The 20851-nt window shown below is 49.0% G+C and overlaps 1 protein-coding gene across 1 annotated transcript; it reads left to right on the top strand.

Moving 5' to 3' along the window:
- Nucleotides 1-2487: 2487 nt before the first annotated feature.
- On the top strand, nt 2488-20705 carry SCML4 (Scm polycomb group protein like 4). The gene is made up of 4 exons (XM_040983853.1): nt 2488-2871; nt 10860-11153; nt 18843-18997; nt 19739-20705. The coding sequence occupies exons 2-4, from the start codon at nt 10904-10906 to the stop codon at nt 19862-19864; spliced, it is 531 nt and encodes a 176-aa protein (XP_040839787.1). The 5' UTR covers nt 2488-2871; nt 10860-10903; the 3' UTR covers nt 19865-20705.
- Nucleotides 20706-20851: the final 146 nt, after the last annotated feature.

The following is a 20851-nucleotide window of genomic DNA, read 5'->3' as shown; positions in this document are numbered from 1 at the left end:
CAAGTGATGGGAGTGAGAGCTGAAACTGCTATGGCAATAAATACAGTTATTGTTATCTCAAAGGCTAGCTTGTCTTTGCAATTTTTAGGAGTATAGAAAATGTAATTGTTTTAGCTGCTTTTGTAATTTTTAGCTAGAGGAATTAAGGATGCTTTTATTAAAGAAAAATGCTTTTGATTATTGCTTTATTGCTTATGGGGTTATAGGGGTCTATAGTTGTAGGGAGATTTAATATTTGAAGTTTTTGTTTTAGATTTTAGATTTTTCCCTTGTAACCTATTTTCCCATTAAATAATGAGTGAATTGTAGAAATAGAAATGTGGCAGGAATGTACTACTGATTAGCAGGTTATCACATGTGCCTTGGCCTTGGAGTCCTGGCTGTTGCTCCATGGTTACTGTTGAAGAATGGCTTGCTTTGAAGAATATGAATACAGTATTTTGCAGAGTTATCTTTAGGGGCACCTGCTTAGCCTTGAAGTGCAGATGGAATGACCAAATGTCTGTACATGCCCCCTTAGTCTTGAGTAAAAAATAGAACAATTAGTTGCTTGTGTAGAAGCTTGAGAGGGGTTTTGAGTAAATAAAAAGGACAGCTTTTCTTGGGCTGTTGTGAGAACGCACCAAGTGTCTGTGTCTGTGTCTTTCTTCATCAGCGACTCCACGCACCCTTCCCGAGCTCCGAACTCGGCTGGAGCTGGACTCCGGCAAAGTCCCCCCACAAGTTAATGGCAACAAGCAGTATTCCTTTTCCTCAGAGTTTCTGGCAGTTCAGGAGTTCCAGTGTAACTAATAGTGCTTTCTGTTTCTGGGACTTTCATAAGGTGGCATGCATCCTAAAGCTCAAGGAAGGTAGGATCCCCTTTGCAGCTCCTTCCTTGGTTGTTGGCCAGGGTTAGGTTCCTATGAGCTGTTGGTTCACCGACAGCATGGCAGATGACTACAGCAGCGTACAGTATTACACTGCTCCTCCCTTATCCACTGTTTGTTACCTGCTGTCAACCTCCATTTAAAATATTAAATAGAAAATTCTAGAAATAAAGTAATCACAAGTACCAAGTGAGCTATTTTAGATAGCATGACCTTGCACATACCACTCAAGATGTACACCATTCTTTATTTTTTTTAAAGATTTCTTAATTTTTTACTTGAAAGTCAGAGTTACAGAGAGAGAGGGAGACACATAGGGAAAGATCTTCCATCTGCTGGTTCGCTCCCCAAATGGCCACAATGGCCAGAGCTGAGCCAGTCTGAAGTTGTGAACCAGGAGCATCATCTGGGTCTCCCATGTGGGTGCAGGGGCCCAAGGCTTTGGACCATCCTATGCTGCTTTTCCAAACTACAAGCAGGGAGCTGGATTGGAAATGGAGCAGCTGGGACATGAACCAGTGCCCATATGCAATGCTGGTTCTGCAAGTAGAGGACTCGTCTTATATGCCACCACACTGGCCCTTAGCCATCACTTTGTCCTGCATATCCACACTGTATATGCCAGCTGCCCACTAGTCCCTTAGTAGCCATCTCAGTTATCACATTGGCTGTGGTCACACCACAGTCCTTGGGACAAGTTGGTGACATCTACACAGTATTCTAGTACCGTATCACAATGACTATATATTCTCCTCACTTCATTTCATGATGCAGGTATGTGTCATCTCACATTATGATAGCAAGGATGATTACAGTACAACAAAACATTTTGATAGTGGGAGAATTCACATTCACCTGTTATTATACTATGCCTTTGTCCTATTTTATTATTCACTTTTGTTAATCTTTTACTATAGCTAATGTGTAAATTAAACTTCATTACGATGTGCCTGCCTTGGATGACCCAGTGTATTTAGGGTTCTCTCCTTCGCAGTTTCAAGCATCCGCATGGGGGCCCTGGACCACAGCCCTCATGGCTGAAAGGAACTAGAAACAACAAGCCCTCCTCCAAGTGGAGATGTCTGCTTCCAGCTCTATTCCAGGAACTCCAACATTTTCCTGATTAAGGACCACTGTTCACATTTTTTGCCAAGTTTTACAAAAGATCAAAAAAGTGTGGGGGCGACTAAAGAAGCCCATCCCATGCTGCCAGGCATCCTACCTCCTACCTACCTGGCCCCTGCCACATGGGAGTTTCCCCAAGGCCTGGGGCAGGGACTTGGCAGGGAGCTGCCATATCTTGCAGACGGTGGTTAGGGGAACTGCTCTTAAGACCCCAAAGGCATTCATTATGCCAAACAGTTGCCTTTGGTCAAAATCACTTCCCAAGGAAGAGACCAACCGTAGGCTGAGAACAAAGACTTGGATAGACTAGAAACCTCCTGGGAGGATGAAAGGATGTTCAGGTGTCAGGCATGGAAATGATGGTTGGTTTTCTGTGCATCTCATTAGGGGAGGGAAGGGGGGGGGTGACACAAATGCACTTAAATGGACCCAAGGGGAGTCCAGGTCGAGTCTCTGGCTGAGTGATCTGAACAACAGAGACAGGCCTGATGAGAAAAATCTATACTGGCCAGAGACCAAAGTACTGGGAAATGTAATTGAGGCGAATGAAATGCGCAGCCCCATAGGTGGTGTGGCTGATGCCCTTTGAACTAGGGAGGCTGGGCCAAGAGGCCACCGAGGGCCTGGGGGAAAACAGAGCTTATCTGCAAGAACAACGGGGCGGGACTGAGCTTGAGCAGCCATCTGCAAACCTCCCGGGGCGGTGAGCAGGCGCCTCAGAGAAAAGGCTGCACGGCTGCACCAGGGCAAGCAGGAAACTGTTTTTTGCCACTGAGAAATCCCTTGGAGGTCCACAGCCCAAGACCCGTCCTGTCTCACGCTCTCCCCCACCTACAGGAGCATCGGGAGGCAGCTTGGTGTGGACCTGGCCACCAAGGTAGGGACCGAAGCACCTGCAGACAGGCTGCCTGAAAGAAGGGCAGCCCCCTCCCCACCTTGGCTTGCACCTGCTGCTACTTCCTGGGACCCGCCCCTCCTGCCCCTGCCCACTTCTCTGCATCTCAGTGCGCGTGTTGGCTTCCCTGTCCAGGTGTTACCATCAACCTGTGGCTAAGTGTCAGGTGGTAGTGAGTTCACAGCCCTTCCAATCTGCAAGCTGCGGCTTTGCATTTTCGGGTCTGGGTTTTAAGCAAGGACTGTGGTGCTGCCGTCTCTTTAAGCAGATGAACCCGTGGACCCCTCTGGTCAGGAGGTGATTGCCCTGGCTCCTAAGAATGAGAAATTGTGGCTGATGGTGGGGGGAGGTGGAGGGGATGGGAGTGTGTCAGAAAGAGACAGAGAGAGAACTGTTTAGAGATGTGAGAGACAAGAATCTCAGACTCTGCCTGTTTGGTTGAGTGCCTGAGCGATCCAGCGTGAGAAGAATTGGGCAGATGGTGGCACTATTGCTTCTCCAGACTGGCTTTGGTTAGAGAAGCCCCGTAAAAGGCCAATTTAACTTTTACCGCTGGGACTTTCTCTCCACCTTTCTCCTTCCTGCCCCTCTCTTTCTCTGTTTTTTTTTTTTTTTTTCTTCCCCTTTTGAGGTTCTCCTATCCCAAGGGCTCACACCTGACCCTCCACCCTCCAGGGCTGCAGCAGAAATGGGCTGCTTTGGCAGGGCAGGGAAGGGGCTGGAAGCCAAGAAAGTAGGGGCGGGGAGGGGATATGCTCTCTCCCCTGACCCCACCTTCCAGCCCAGACCCCAGCAGGGGAGGGGCAGGAGGGAGGTCTGTGGCTTCAACATCCTGGGGTTTTGTTTCCCAAACAGCATAGCTTCGATTCATAAACAAATGGGGGCATCCTGGAGACTGAGTGGGCCTGGGCTCTCCTACAGCGTTGTTCTTGGGGCTTGTCTAATAGGCACATTTTGCGCACAGCGGCTGGAGGAACTTACAGTCTACCAGCAGATTAGTGAACATTGAGAGAGGAACGCCAGGCTCCTCTGAAAGCCTGCCAGACTCCAAGCCCGGAATTCTGCTTTTATTTCTTTGCCTTGCTACCTAAGCATATCTTGGGGGTTGGACTAGAAAGAATAGGTTTTTTGTTTTGTTTTCTGAAGGAAAGATTTAGTAACTTACAAGAAGCATTCCTGGTCACTCAGATGGATGCAGGTAATTGTAGAAGTGCATTAAAGGAGCTCGCTCATCTGCCCAGCTGTGTTTTCACTGGTAACCTCTACAGCAGCAAAAAGGCCTCAACTGGAAGCTGGGCTGGGGCTCTTGCTCGTGAGATATGCTGGGCTGACAAGACAGCTTATTCCAAACGGGAGGGGGCTTTGTAAGAATCCATGTGGAAATGACCATGGACACCTGTCACTACACGGTTGTCAGGACTTCGTGTGCAGGAGTTAGATCTACTGGGCACACTCCCAAGTCTACTGGCCTCATCTGGTTTTCCATTCACCAGTCAGCCACAAAACCTCCCGAAAAGCATGGTTCTCTCTTTCCAATCACAGAGTTGCTCCTCCTTTCTTTTTGCCAACTTGTCAACGGTGGACTCAGCTAACAAACACGTGTCAATTACATTCTGAAGCGACTCAAAGTTGTGCCTGTTAGCAATTCACCCACCTGTATGCCGGATGGCTTAACGCCAAGCAGAGCGAATGGTGTGAATCCAGCACTCATCCTTTTAGCGGAAGCAGGGAGGACTATTAAGGTTGGATGGCAGGAAGAATTTCAGCCATTGCAATGAGCTGCACTAGGGCGTACGAGAAAGATTATAGAGTGTCCTTGGGGTACTTTTCAGTAAGAGGTTCCATCATCTGCTTTGCTTTCCTTGCTAGACAGCACCTTGCCTAAAGAGAGGCGGGGGCTGGTTCAGCTCTGCCGTGCCCCCTTCACAATTTGCATTTGGGAACAGTAGCTGTAGAACTGCTTCCTCAAGACCATTCCTTTGAAACACTTTGTGTCTGTTAACTTCAGCCTTTAGTTAGTAGATGAGTGAAATAATTGTTTCATGTTATATTTCATTGATGCCCATTATGATATATGACTAGAAAAATATTATGAAAAAATAACAATTACTGCTTATGGTAAAATGAATTGTGTCCTCCAAAAGTACAAATGTTCTTTTTCAAAGTCAGAACCCTGGAACCTTGTTCAGAGAACAGGCTTTTTTTTTTTTAAAGATAAGTCAGTGGGTGGGGGGAGAAAATTTGAACCCCAGGATGAGGGTAAAGATAGGAGCAATGCATTTATAACCCAAGAACCCCAAGGAGCGTCGGCAATGCCGGAAGCCAGGCAGTGCCAAGAAGGGGTGGCACCCTTGAGCCATAAGCAGGTACATAGTCCTGCAGACTCCTCTAATCCAGACTCTGGGCCTCCAGGACTGCGGGAAAACAGATGCCTGTTGTTTGTGACCTGACATCTCCTGGCCCACCGGTGGAACCCATCTAATACAGGAAATGCAGGCTCTGGGCCCCTAGAAAGGCCCTTTTCATTCCTGTGGTAGCAATGACCACCAGCGTATTGGTCGTTGCTACACACAGAGAGGATGCACAAGTCCCCCTGTTGTTGCAAGGAGGACACTGTTTTAACTGGACTGGAACAGACACATCGCATCAACTCTGAAAGCTGCTGCAGTGACTGCCTCTAACTGCTGCTGTATATCTCAGGGTTTCTGCTTGGTGCTCTCTGAAGTCGGTTTTCCCTCTGATGAGCTCATCTGGCTCATGGCCCAGAGGCTGGTTTGCACAGCCTTTGATCTCATCCGTGGTCGTTAACAGTTTTTAAATGCACAAAGTACATTTTCCCACGTTCCCCATTATGGTACCTAGTCAAGGCAGAATGGGCTTCTATCTGTGTCCTGACTAGGGAATTATCTGCATTCTCTGCTTGAGTCTAGCAACATTATGTAGGCATATCTACTTTAGATTTAAACTATTGAATAAAAACAGAATAAGTGTATTTTGTAAATCTTTTCATTGTCAAAAATCTAAATGAAGAGGTTTTATGTTAGTGTTTTATAATATCAACTTTAATGCATCTTCTATGGAATGCCAGTGTTATTACTAGCACCGGCCCAAGTATTTACTCAAAAAATATTTGAGGGGCTGGTATTAGGGGCACAGCGTGTTGAGCCACTGCTGATGATGCCAACAGCCCATGTCAGAGTGCCAGTTCAAGTCCTTGGCTGCTCCACTCCCAATCCGGCTTCCTCAATATAAGGATTTATTCCAATATCCCACCCTGGACCCTGCGCCATTTCTTCTTCCTCACAGCTCACGGGATTCGCGCCAGTCCAGCCATCCACCAATCAGATGTAACCTGGCATTCCACCTGAGAATCCCACCCCCAATCTCCCAGCCCCTTCCCCAAACCCGCCCACTTGCCAATCATCCCCAGGCATTCACCTGCAGGCACCAATCCCCTGGGGCCTTGACCTCAATCCCTCCCAATCCCCGCCCCCCCACACCTGGCAGACAAAAAAGGCCCCCAGGTGCGGTTCGCCCCTTTTTTGCTCTCTCTCTTCCTCTCCTTGGTTCCTCTCCCCTGCTCTTCCTCCCTTCCCTCCCCTTCCCCTGTTCCTGCCCCACTCGGTTCTCTCTCTCTGTCTTGCTCTCTCTTGCTCTCTCTCTTGCTCTTGCTCTTGCTCTCTCCTTGGTTCCTCTCCCCTGCTCTCCCTCTCCTCCTTCTTACCTCCCTTCCCCCCCCCTTCCCTTTCCCCTTCCCCTTTTCCTGCCCCGCTGGAATAAACCTCTAAGATACCTTCCTAAGATATGTCGTTGCGTCTGGTGTTTTCAGCTCACGGTAAAGAACCAGGTTGCGAGAATTAGCTGCGGCGTAAAGTATCTTAATATCGTATAACCTAAAACTAGAACTCTTACATTCTTTTAAATAACTAACACTCATAATGTGTCTGTGAAGGCATCAGAAGACAGACCAAGTGCTTGGGCCCCTGGAGACCAGGATGGATTTCCTGACTCCTAGCTTCACTTCGGTCCAGACCTAGCTATTGTGGGCACTGGGGGAGTGGTCCAACAGATGGAGGACATCATACTCTCTCTTTTCCTCCCTCCCACCCTCCCCCTCTCCCCACCTTCCGTATCCCTCCTTGTCACTCTGCTTTTCAGATGAGTAAATCTTTTAAAAATAAGTATTTGTTGGGTACTTACTTTAGGACAACTAGCATGTCAGACACTGTGTGTGGTTTCCTTACATATATCAAAGCACCTGCCACTTGGGACACAACAAGGTTTGGCATCCCAGACTAGGAAAGCTTTCCAAAAGGGAAGTAATGACAGCCCAACTGCTTACTGATGCTAGACAGGTACCTGTCATAGGTGCCCAGTAAATGTTTCCTCCCTATCACTATTCAGGAACTGATTATCACATAGCTGCATTGACAGGTCTTCTAAGAATCTTTTGTCTGATACCTTTCCACTGAGGGAAGAGGTGCATGGATGGCCCCCAGTCTCAGTTCTTGCTGGCAGATGTTGCAGCCTAGCCCAGCATGGTGCAGCCAACACCCAATGCTGGCTCTCATGTGTGCAAAAATCGGGTGTTGCAGCCTGGCCCAGCCTGCTTCCAGACCTGGCTCATACAATTGCTGACATGTGCTGTAGCTTTGCCTAGCCTGGCCTGTCCCCAGCCCCAGCTCTTGTGCTCCCCAGCTGGAGTTGCAGCATAGCAGGGATTTCTCTAAGTTCCCCTACAAGGCCTGCTTCCAGCCCCAAATCTCACACAGGCCAGTGGGTTCTTGTCGGCAACGCGCGCATTGCCACGTACCCCAAGCCAAGCGGAGGGACTAGGGTTACAAAAAAGACAACACACAGTGGATCCTTCTTGTAACGAGAATGCCATTTATTTCAGGTTAACTGCCTCTTTTATAGTCTGCCTGTTTCCTCCCAGTATTTTCCCAATGCTCAAGCAACTGCTAAGCTCCCCCAAGGGCATCTTAAAAAGGGAAACAGGGAAGAGGGAACTTGTGGTCAAGCCAGGGGCTAAATGTATCAGGCCAAGATTGCCCATCCTGTTACACCTTGAGAAACAAGCTAAGCTGTGGAGTTAACCCTTGGGAGACGGGGCCTACAGGTTCTGCATCCCTGCTTTGCATGATATGCCCTCAATCCGGGCCTTCACTTGTACAGCTAGGAATGCACCCCAGCCCAAGCTTTCATGTGCGCCAGTGGGTGGCGTGTGATGCTACTTAGTCCAGCCTAGGTCTCCCATGTGGGCAGGTGCCTTGGTCTGATCCAGACACGCCCTCTGGTTTCCTCACCTCTAAACCACTCCATCTTAGCTTCTTTGCCTACCTGAGAGTTCAGTGACCCAGTCTATGGAAACTCCTAGAAGTTACTCCTCATCTGTCAAACATGACCTCAGTGGTTCCCCACTCCAGCACATCCCCAAACCCCTTCCGCCAGGAAGTCCACAGCCCTCCTGCCTTGCGTGGCTTGCTTGGAAGGTAGCGAGTCCCAGTTCAGTGTCCCCCACCTTCTGCTGTGCTGCACTGCCTGGTGGCACACAGTGTTTCCCACATTTAGAAAAACATTTAAAAAGAGAATAGGCAACTATGCTGGCACACTGGCATAGTTAACATAGCGTTGGCATTAACCAGGCCCAGAATTTCTGCCAGTCTTGGCTGCTTTTCTCCCAGCAGTGTAACACTTGCTTAGGTACAAGGCAACCTAAGCAGTTGCCCACAGCTGGGGACAAAATATGTTTCTACTTCTCTTACTAAATTTTCCCAAGTTCGTTGTACTTTGGAGTGTTAACATAAAGAAATTGTTTTCATAATTTGCTTCTCATGCTGTTAAGTGCAAGGTATGTAGGAATACAACCAATACATGTACATGTTAGTTTAGTATTCTGCAACCTTGCTGAACTCATAATTAGTTTTGATAGTCATGGCTTAAGGGTATGTACATATAAAAGATAGGTTTGCCTCTTCTTTCCTAATTTACTGGGTGCTTTATTCTTACCTAATTGCTTTGGCTGGAACCATCCATCCAATGTCCAATAGAAGGGGTGAAGATGGATATCCTGGTTTTGTTTCTCTTCTTAGGAAGCAACAAACCAGTCTTTCACCATTACCTACAGATGGCAGCTGGGGCCCTTTGTAGATGACCTTTGTCAATGAGTTTTCTTTCTTTCTGGTTTGTTGATTTTTTTTTTAATCATGAAAGGTGTTGATTTTGCCAAATGCTTTTTCTGCATCTATTGAGATGGTTATGTGATTTGGTTTTGCAGTCTTATTAATTTGTTGTATTATGTTAGTTGAATTTTACATGTTGCGACAGCCAAAGGCTTGGTTTTTTGTTGAGGACTTCTATATCCATATTAATGAGAGCTATGGCTCTCATTTTCTTTCCATGTGCAGTCTCCATGTCGGCTTTGGCATCATGGGGTGAGCTGAGAAGCACTTCCTCCTTTGTATTTTGGAAGAGGTTTTGAAGAGTTGGAATTGTTTCTCTTTTCCTTTTTTAGAGGCCTATCACACCACTTTTTAAAAAAGATGTATTTATTTATTTTTTTTTTTATCAGAAAGGCAGATTTCCAGAAGGAGAGACAGAAAGAGCTTCCATCAACTGGTTCACCCCCCAAATGACCACAATGGCTGGAGCTGAGCTGATCCAAAGCCAGGAGCCTGGAGGACTCTCAGGGTCTCCCATACAGGTGCAGGGATTCAAGGCTTTGGGCCATCCTCTGCTTTTTTCTCTGGCCATAAGTAGGGAGCTGGATGGGAACTGAAACAGCCAGGACATGAACCAGCGCCCATATGGGATTCTGGCACTTGCAGTGGGAGGATTAGCCAAATAAGTCATCGTGCAATGTCCAAGACTGTCTCTTCTCCAGTGAGCACCAATGGTCTCAACATTTCCCTTAAGTAACCAATTTTATTGGTTCATATTATTCTTTACTAATTCATCCTATTTCTTCAAGTTTTGCAGTAATATTCCCTCTTTCACTTCCGATTCTAGTAATCTAAGATGTCTAGTCACTGTAGCTAAAGGTTTGCAAATCATATTGATATTTTGAAAGAAACAGCTTTTGGTTGCATTTATTATTTTTTTCTGTTTTCCATTGAATCAATGTCTGCTTAAATTTCTATGATTTCATGTCTTCTACTCACTTGATTTTTAGTTTGTTCATTTCCGCCCCTAGCAGCTTAAGGTATGAGATTCAGTTATTTACTTTGAATCTTTTTTTTCTTTTTATTTACAAGTATAAACTTACCACTAGACACAACTTCAGTTGCATGCCCTCTGAGTGTCTTATCCCCGGCTGAGTTCCCCAGGATCCATGAGCTCCACCTTTCAGTACCTATAGTATGGGAGGAATCCATAAATGGGGGAGACATATGAATCTCATGGCCCAAATGTGTTTCCCTGTGCCACTTGATAGAATCCATTCTCTTCTGTTGCTTATTGTATTTTTGGAGGGTTCTGTCACTGTCTGTGTCAGTGGGGTCTAATATACAGATAATTATTGAGGGGACTAAGCATGTGTGATCTTATCTGGAGTGGGAGAGGCAAGAAGAAATTTCCTTTTGCTTCCTGGCTTTGTCATTCCTTCGGGCTTTGTCTAGAAACAAACAAAAATCCATGTAAATAATAATGGAAAGAAAACAAAAACACACCATATAGCAAAAGGGGTAGCTTCTAGTCAGAACCACACAGGGAGGTTCTGGGGGAAACTAGCGAGACCCCTGGAGGGTAGAGCCCCTGGGACGCAAGAGCTCAGTTTGATTTTATCTCCAAGTTTTTAATGACTAAGAAGGCTACTTTCTCCAGCAGATAACCCCATCTGCTGACTGGGAGTTAACAAGTTCAGTTCTCTGCATCTCCCATCCTTACACCCTGCCCCACCCTGACTTGGGATCAGGTAGCTCCCTGGACCACCCTGTCTCATCTCTGCTTCTCTGCACTGCCTTCTCCCTTAGCCAAGACAGTCATCACAGAAGAGTGCCGAGTCAGCACTGTGGGCATGAATCGCAATGATGCAGACCCCTCCGGCTCCCTCTTCGGCCACAGGGGCTCCCTGCTGCCCTCCTCCTCCTCACTCTACTCCAAAAGGAAGAACTCTGGAGACAGCTACCTTGAAGGAGACCCCACCACTGCTGCCAGGGGTCCCTGCACCAGTCCCATGTCCTGTACAGTCACCTCTACACCTGCACTGAAGACTCCAGCCCCCAGCCCCAAGAGAAATGGGGCCTCACTGGAAGGGAACAGACGTGGTAATGTAATGCATGGCTTGGCTTCCCCGTCACTCAGCTTCTTCTGCCCTTGCCCTGGGGACACAGCTTGGGGAGGAGGGAGGCATGGCCATTTGAACTTGGCAGCATTGGAGATTAGAAGCGTCCACAGACCCCAACATGGATTATTATGGTGCTCAAAGCCAGCCAATCTTGATTGTTGACCTTAAGCAGAGAAAATGGTACATTAAGGCAGACCACACCATAGAACCAGGTAGACTTTGAAATCTACAGTGGCTCAAATGTCATCAAAGTTTTTTGCTAAAGGGTCCAAGGTAAGTGTTCCTATTTGGTGGGTACCTATCAATGCAGGGCTGCAGGCTGTGTCCATCCTGTGACCCTGGCATCCCCCGGAGTCTCCATGTCCCCCATATATTACATAGGAAGAGAGGAAGAGTGGGGGTGAAGAAGTCATACACACTTTCCTGGATGTCTTATAGGCTGGTGCTTGTAAGAAGTAGGTGTTACTCCAAATAACGTATAGATAAGACAGTGAAGGTCTAGCAAGTGCAGAGCCAAGGGTGATTTCAGCTGCCTGGAAAGCCTGGCTCTTCCAGACTGGCTCCACAAACTTTTTAGGTACTGAGGGGGCCCGCCTGTTTTTGGTCCTGGAGGATGAAGAGAAGGGATGGAAGAAGGAAGGATTTCAGTTCCACCTTCTGCGTGTCTTTTAAAGGGGCCTCTCCACACTGGCAGAATGGTATTCTGCTCATACTTAGCTTAAACAAAATTTGCACAGCTTAGCATGTTTGGAAACTGTGGCATCGAACCCTACTGGCTTGAATGTTGGTTGTTGGTGGTGGGCGAGAAGAGCAGGAGCAACCCCACACACAGTCCACCTGCCTGCGTGCCTGCCCACCTGACAGCTCTCAAGGAGGCCGTGAATATTTTTCCCTCTGCCCAGAGGACTACTCTGAATTTCTCTACATTGCATCTCACATGAAATACATTGGCATCAAGAAACCAGACCATTTTATGAGGGTTTTGCCCCAGCCATAAACTCTGAAAGACATCTAGAAATAGATCTTTTTTTCCTTCCTCCCTAAAGCACAAATCAAAATGGTTTGAAGCCACAGCAGCCGGCTGACTGCATGGGGCTGCAGGCAGGAGGGAAGTAAGGGTGACAGGACAATTTCTCAGCCTCCTCCTCTCAGGTGGATGCTTGCCTCCACCTCCTGCTGCAGTGATGGATGGGACTAGCTCCCCACCAGTGGGCTGGTAGGTGGGCCGTGTGCACGGAGCGTGCTTCCTGGTGTTCCTGATGCCCGGATGCAGCCTGGAGAGCTCTTCCCTGCCCCTCATCCAGATGTCATCACTGAGAACTGCAGGGAGGTCTGAAAGCCTCCTGGCTTCTGCATGGATTTGTACTTGCTGCAGCATCCCCAGCTTGGCACAAGATGCAGAATGACATGGTTGTTTCGGTCCTACTGCTTTGGGGCAGGTTGGCTTTTGTTACCACAGGGTGTTGAGAGAGGGATGGAGAGCTTCTGCTAGAAAAAGGATGATGTTCTTAGGCAAGGGGTAGTAGGGGGTGATGTGAACTGGGCTGGCAAAGATGCAGCAGGGGCTTTATTATGAAGTTGTTTTATTTATTTGCAAAGCAGAATTACAGAGAAAGAAGAGGGACAGAGAGGGAGAGAGAGAGAAAGAGAGAGAGAGAAAAGCAGTGTGTGTGTGTGTGTGCGGGGGGAGAGGGTTGATCCTTCTGCTGGTTCATTTCCCAGTGGCTGCAGTGGTTGGAGTTGGGCCAGTCTGAAGCCAGGAGCCAGAAGCCAGGAACTTCTTCCAGGTCTCTCATGTGGGTTCATGGGCCCAAGCATGAGGGCCATCGTCCACTGTTTTCCCAGGCACATTAGCGGGGTGCTGGATTGGAAGTGGAGCAACTAGAACTTAAACTAGGGCCCATACAGGATGCTGGCAACCACAGGCAATAGCTTTTACTACTATGCCACAGCTGACCCCAAATCACGGACTTTTTGGTTCTAGAGCAAGAAGAGTTTGTGCAGGGGGCTCTGAGGGGTCCCATACCAAGTTGTTAGGGGCATATACTGGGTTGCGTCTGTAGTAATGGAAATCAAACATTGTTAACAAAGGAATGAGCTGAAGGCCATGGAGTTTAGCAAGCTGCGTCTGCTGGCCAACATGTGTCATGGCAGTAATAATAGTCACAGCCTTTGATAATGCGTGACTGTCTAATGTTTCACAGTACCATCCCATTGAATTTCCACAGCCACCCACCACAGGGAATGTCTTCCAGGTGGGCAGCTAAGACTCGGAGAGCACTGGGTCTCCTAGTCAGTAGACACTGAGCACAATGCAGCAGGGGCCGTTGGTGGGTCTGAGGTTAGGGCTACGAATGAGACAGACACAGGTCCCATTGTCAGTGTGTGGTCCATTCCCCCCACCCCCACCCAGACAGATGTGAACAAAGGACGCGGGCCTTTCCCAACTGCCATGACCACAGTGTCCAAGGCCAGGTGTGGCTGCCAGAAGCACATCAGCTGGGGATGGGGCATGGTTGCACCTGTCCTGGGAGGCCAGGAAAGCTTAAGAAGTGGCAGGGGGCTGATTGGGAAGGGCGGTGGGGAGCAGAGTGGTGTAGGTAGCAGATGGCTAAGGAAGGGCAGTGGGAGGAGGGCTGGCTGAAGACTTCCTGAAGAGGTCACCTTGCTCTCTGGCAAGAAGATATCTGGCCTGCCCGCTCTTTCTTGTTCTCTCTCGGCATCCTCTCTTCTCACATAGATGGGTTAGCTGGTCTGAAAAGAATATCCTGATTAAAATCCCATGATGGGCCAGGGTCTTGCCTAAACCTCATAGTCATGTGCTTCATGAAACCCTCTCAAGAAGCCACACATGACATGCTCAGTTCACAGATGAGGCATCGAGATCCATGGGCAACCATCTGAACCAGGATAAGGTCCCAGGCCATGCAGCAGCTCTTCGTTCCACGGGTTTTGCACATGGACATGAAGAGGAGGCCTTGGCAGCTGTGTGGGCAGCTTCATGGGTCGAGAGACTCTGGAGACCAAGCCAAACACCCTGGGAAGACCTCCCAACTGCTGGCCTGCTGCTAATCTTATTATTCCTTGCCACTCCATGGCTAGCTCAGAGTTGGAAAATCTGCTCAGCCACAGAAATGACATCTACTTAACACATTCACCTATAGCTGGATGTCTCTGCAACACCCAGGGAGCAACCCACTGAGCACCGGGTTCCCTGCGCTGGGGGCAGCTGCCTGCTCCCAGGATGCGACCCAGGAGCAAGACTTTCTCACACTCTGACCTCCCACATCCTCCCGCTCTGACTGGGACCCACCTGTCTCCTTGACACCTTCTGGCACCTGGACGACCAAGGGTTGTGCTTCTGACCTTTGTGAGTAAGTGGGTACCACTGTGATGGTGTCGTCAGCCTACAGTGGCAAAGCTCCATTTCTCTTTCTTCCAGAATGAGTCTCTGAGCTTTTGGACTGGGAACAACTCCCACAAAGTATAACATCTACTGCCTGCTGCTCCCTCTCTTGTATTGACTCAAGAGGTCTCTGGAGGATGGAAGGGCCAGGCCAGCTGCCATCACTGCTGCTGCATCCTACAAAAGTGAAAAACAACAACAACAAAAAAACCCATACCAAGCACAGAGAGGTGGAAGGGCGCCCCTCCCCTTGACTCAGTTCCCTCCCCAGCTGTCACTGCTGAAACCTACTCCTTAAAGAGAAATCTTCTACCCAGGCCCATGGGGTCATGTGGACCAGGCCCATGTTGGTGCATGGCCCAGGTCCTTGGGGATGTGTGGCCCAGGTCCTTGGGGGTGTATTGGCCAGATCCATATGGGTGTATTGTCCATGCCCATGGGGACTCGTATCCCAGGCCTATGGGGGCACGTTTCTCAGTCCCATGGGGGCACGTGGCCCAGGCCCATAGAAGCATGTGGCCCAGGCCTGGCTCAAAGACTTTAGAAGGATCCTGTTGATTGTCCTAGCCTTTTGCTTATCCCCTTCCTGACAACTACAGGAAATTAGATTTGACCTCCTCTCTGATCACGCTTAGATCCTCTGTCAGCCTTTGTCGTTAGAACTCACTTATCACTGATTACAGTGGTGCACTGATGGGAGTGAAGCCCAACGCAGCTGCGATTTCTGGGACTCCTTGTGTCTAGGTTGGGTGTAGATGTCTTTAAATAAATGCGATAGGCCTTAATAAACATGTATCAGCATTCACATGGCTCTGGGGGTACATTAGGAAAATATCCCCCATGCTAAACCACCCTTAGGAGACCCTTCGAGGTCCAACAAGGAAAAGACAAGAGGGAAAAAACCTCAAAGTAAATCTAGTTTTCAACCAAACTACAGTGTGTTTAGGATAAGCTCCTCAAATAACCAAGTTAGGCCAAAACCAAGAGTCTGGAATTCCATCCAAGCTCCCATGCGGGTGCAGCAGCCCAAGCATATGGACCATCTTGCCTGCTTTCCAAGGCACATGAACAGGAAGCTGGATCAGAGGTGATGCAACTGGGACTTGAACAGGTACCCACATATGGGATGCTGATGCCACAGGCAGTGTCTTAACCTGCTGTATCACAAAGGTTTGAAGCCGATTTAATACTTTTGTCATCTCACTAAACTTGTAGAAGTGATGCACCTGCTGTCGTGGAGGAAGCATTGATGACCACTCCTATAAATGAGGGGGTCTCATTTGTGCTTTTCCTCAACACTTCACCCAGCACCTGAGACAGAAAATACACCTGGAATGAAAGGACAGGGGGTGGTGAGGCAGATGTGGGGGGTCCCCAGGAGCGAAGTGCATGAAGTCATTGTGCATGATAAAATGGGGAAAACATCCCAGAAGACCTTTCCAGGGTCTTGCAGGGGAACTTACAGGAGAACAGGGCAGAAGTAATGCTCATGAAGGTGTTGGTTGGTGACTAGGTGGCTGGGACCAATGCCACTGGAGGGGGAAGGGTGGGACTGTCCCTAGAAGAAGCCCAAGTGCAGTGAATGGTGGAGAAGGAACAGGCTAGAGAAAATGTGGGCTATCGTGAGCATGTCCAGGCACAGCGCTGGGCACTGTCCCCTTTCATACATCACACCTACACCTCCAGGTCAAGAGCACTGCCATGTTACATCTGCCAAGTCTCATCATGGTCACATCACCAACTGGGGATGGCAAGTAGGTGGCAGCTCCTCAATCTGCGATTTATCTCTGTACCTTCAATGTCCTGCCTAGGAAATAATGACACAACTGAGACCAAAGAAGGTATTTGGACCTGATATAGAGTAGGAACTTGGGGAACAGGTCAAAGGGCTCCCAGGGAGCTTGGTTTGTGCCTTGGCAGGTGAATGCACTGACAAGAGCATTGGGCAAAAGGACTCACTGGAGAACCATTTGTAGGGGTTCAGTGAGAGCTTCTGACAGTGGGAGGCAGCAACAAAGATCGCAGGGAGGACTCCAGCATGAGAGGCCCCATGTTGAGAGCCTCGGGATGGTGCAATGTGCTGGGGAGCTAAGATTGGTCTCAAAAACATAGGAGATAGGGGGAGAAGCTGGCTCTGGGAAAAGCAGGAGAGTTGGCTTGGGACCTCACCAAAACCGTTGACTCCTAAATAGCACCAGGTAGCTGCTGCATCTCTCTCCCTCACCTGTGCTGGACCTCTCCCATGCCCAACTGGAAATGGCACTCATGCCACTGTTCATAAAGAGCCATCGTGGTACAGGCATGGATGGGGTTAGACCTTTTGTAATGAGGAATTCCAAGCTGGTATAGGGGAGACCAGTGTGAATGCTCTGAAACTTGGGTGCTGAGGGCAGGGCATTCAGCGTGGATGCCTGGGGCAGAGTGTGTACATGACACCTTTTTAAAAAATGTATTTGATTTTTATTGCAAAGTCAGATATATAGAGAGGAAGAGAGAGAGGAAAATCTTCTGTCCAATGATTCACTCCCCAATTGGCTGTGCCGATCTGAAGCCAGGAGCCTCTTCCAGGTCTCCACACAGATGCAGAGTCCCAAGGCTTTTGGGCCATCTTCAACTGCTTTCTCAGGCTCCCAGGCAAGGAGCTGGATGGGAAGTAGGGCCGCCGGGATTAGAACCAGTGCCCATATGGGATCCTGGCGCATGCAAGGTGAGGACTTTAGCTGCTGAGCTACCCCACTAGGCTATATGTCACCTTCTTTCTGCCCATGCTACACAGCCCATGGGGGTGGAGGACCCTTGTAGTCAGAGGTGCTGAGGATGTGGTACCAGATTGACTATTCTGTAGGAACCAAGGACAGGACCAAAAGGCACCTGAATTCTACTATGTCTGTCATTTTGGAGGAAACCTGTGGAGGTGGCCAGGACCCCAGCACAGTAGAGAGGTCCATTCAGACTTCAGCACACATGCCCTGGGTACCATGTAGCCATCCTCCACGGGAATGGAGTAGCAGGGGCCTGGAAAGTCTACTCATACAAGAGCTTCAACCCGTTGAAGGAAACCCATTGTCTAATGCTTCACTCCTCCAAAAGTAGATGCTGTGGCCAGAGAGCGCCTTGCTCTGTGTCCTGTTACTAAATCAGGAAGCCTGGCGCTGTGTGACTGATGAGAAGCAAAGGTTTATTTTGGATCCTGGTTTGGGCTGGGGAACCTTAGAGCATGGCACTGGCATCTGCTCGGGTTCTGGTGAGGGCCTTGTGTTGTTTCTACCCATGGCAGTGCGGTGGAGAGAGCAAGTGTAAGAGAGAGAAAAGAGGGTGGAATGCCCCAGCAGCCAACTCATTATCTTCCCTTGAGGAAAAAGCATTCATCCTTTCATGAAGACTTTTCCCCATGAGCTAAACACCTGCCACAAGGCTCCACCTCCCAAACACTGCCTCCACAGAACACCCAACCTTTTAACATGAGATATTTTTGAAAATAATGCTTCTGGAACTGGTGCTGTGACATAGAGGTCAGGCTTATCCTAGTCCTGGCTGCTCCACTGGGAAGGCAGCAGAAGATGGCCCAAGCCCTTGTGTCCCTGCTCCCCAGTGGGAGACTCAGAAGAAGCTCCTGGCTCCTGGCTTTGGATCCACTCTCCTATCTCCTCCCCCCTCCCCTCCCAGATCTGCTTTCAAATAAATAAATACATCTTTTTCAAAAGTATTTTTCCTCTTTAAAAAAAAAAATCACTCTGATTAAAAAAAAAAAATCAGAGATCTTCCGTACAGTGGTTGATTCTCCAAATGTCTGCAACAGCCAGAGCTAGCTAGGCCAGGCTAAAGCCAGAAGCCAGCAAATCAACCCTGGTCCCCCATGTGGGCACCAAGCACCTGACCCTCACCTATTGCCTTCCAGGGTGCACATGAGCAGGAAACTGGGATCAGGGGCAGACCTGAGACTCAAACCCAGGCACTCCAGTGTGGGATAGAGGCACCCCACACTGCATCTTGACCTAAGTACTGACAGGAACTTCAGTGGCATGCATTCGACTTGCCAAGGCTGGGGAGCGTGATACCTCTGAGAGTTGCCTTCCTGTGCTCCCGATTGCTGACAGTGCAAGCCACCAGAGCCTTTCCCTGGCCCAGGAGGTCCCTGGAGTCCCTGCCTTGATATGAGAGCATTAAGGACCCTGGGCTGAGTGTGGGGCAGGCAGACCCAGGCAGGCACGAAGCCCCTGACCTGCTGGTTCAAGTCTCCCCCTCTCTGCTCCTCCCATTCAGCAACGATGACAACGAGCCCCTCTCTGGACAAGCAGGACAACCGGCGGCCACGGAGCAGGAACCCGTCCACCTGGACGGTGGAGGATGTGGTGTGGTTCGTCAAAGACGCCGACCCGCAGGCTCTGGGGCCACACGTGGAGCTCTTCAGAAAGCATGTACGCCATGGGGATGGGGCTGGCAGACAGGGAAAATTCAGGGAGCAACTGGGGACTGTAGGGGAAAGGGTGGGATTCTAGGACTGCTTAGGGCAGCCAGACGGGAGAGACAGGTACAAGCACAGCTTCTCAGGGCAGAGTCCCCAGACCCTGGTGTGTCTGTAAGGCTTATCTGTCCCATTTGTTAGCCTTAATGGAGCTGTTTCCCTAACCATCACCCCTCTGGGCATGCAGTAACCGCTAGGAAGGCAAACTCATGGGCTGTTGTGCATTGGATTAGCATGAGATCAGAAAATGCATGATGCCAGGCCATTCGTAGGCATTGTCACAGTTATTTAGGAGATGTTGACATATGAAATGACCAAGGTTACTGCTTTGGTTTTCTACTACTAACGTAATGGCTTAAAACCATCTCACTGTTTTAGTGCTAGAGTTGTGCAGGTCTCATGCCCAGGTCTGGAGGACCACACCCTGGCTCCTTCAGCCACACATTGCACCGAGATCCCATTAGAGATCCTGGGCACCCAGGCAGCATTAAGCACGTGGTCACGTTTTTCTGAAGAAGCTCTCACTCTGGGATCACCAGCAGAGGGGACTGACTCTTCCTGATTTGGGGTGACCCCCGCCTCATCCTGTGACCGCACCCTAGGCTTCCCTACTCTCTCTAATCTCACTCATCCCTCCCGAGTCTTTGATTTGTTTACTTTTGTCTGCTTGTTTGTTTTGGTCTTGTTGCTCCAGGAGATTGACGGCCACGCCCTCTTGCTGCTGAAGAGTGACATGATCATGAAGTACTTGGGCCTGAAGCTGGGGCCTGCCCTCAAACTCTGCTACCACATCGACAAGCTGAAGCAAGCCAAGTTCTGAAGACGGAACCAGACCCCAACACCACAGAGCTCAAGTGGCTCCTCCGCCTTACTGACAGCCAGCAGCACCATGAAATGGGGGTCTCCTCTTCCCACTGGCAGGCACAGTGACTTGATATTTTTTTTTAATAAAACATATGCATCTTCACCTTAAACACACACACACACACACACACACACACAGAGCTGCTTTCGGAAGGCCCAGGTGTGTTTATGACTTATCAAGAAATGACAAAGACCCCGTTAGTAGAGGGGGTATTTGTATAATGAGAGAGCAGAGGACTCACTTGTCCCAGAAGAATCCCCTGAGGTTCAAAGGTCATGAAAAGCTCACTAGTCCCTGCAGGTGTCAGATGTGCCTGCTCCTCCCACCTCCTACCTCTGCTCTGATCTGGAGATCTATCTGTATGAGCCTGGTTTAATTCTGTTTTGGGAGTCTTCTGAGGATAACCACGACCCACATTGCTCTTCACAGTTATCAGAAGTACTGGACTGCCCCACCAGAGGGCACACTGCTGGTGAACTGGGACTTGGGGGCTGGCTGGGTGGGTCGGGAGAAGTGGCGCCCTCACATATAGACCCTGACTCAGTGCCGCAGATTGCAGCTTGGGAAGAAGCCGCCCTCAAGCGGCCTTGAACTCATATCCAATCACTGTGGTTGACTGACGGATGAGGCAAGGATTTGGAATCTGGCTCTTACCAGATGGGTCTGGGGGACCACTTCCCTCATAGAGTCCTTCTGAGGGGTGGATAGGTTGGCTTATTGGGGGTGCTTTGTGACAGCTATGGGTGTGTTTCTTTACAAACCAGAGAAAATTGTCTCAACCAAGCTTTGAAATGGACATGTGGATTTCTACTTTCCCTGCTAATTTCTGCAGTCTTCTGTGAATACACAGGCAGGCTGCTATGGGGTTCAATTCCATTTACAAAGAGGTTTTCCTTTCACACCATGGGATAACAAGGGAAAAATTGATTTTCCAGCCCATGG

Source organism: Ochotona curzoniae, unplaced genomic scaffold (genome assembly GCF_017591425.1).
Source record: "Ochotona curzoniae isolate NIBS_2020 unplaced genomic scaffold, NIBS_Ocur_1.0 contig_3819, whole genome shotgun sequence".
Classification (NCBI taxonomy): domain Eukaryota; kingdom Metazoa; phylum Chordata; class Mammalia; order Lagomorpha; family Ochotonidae; genus Ochotona; species Ochotona curzoniae.
This window is presented reverse-complemented; position numbering and strand designations above follow the sequence as displayed.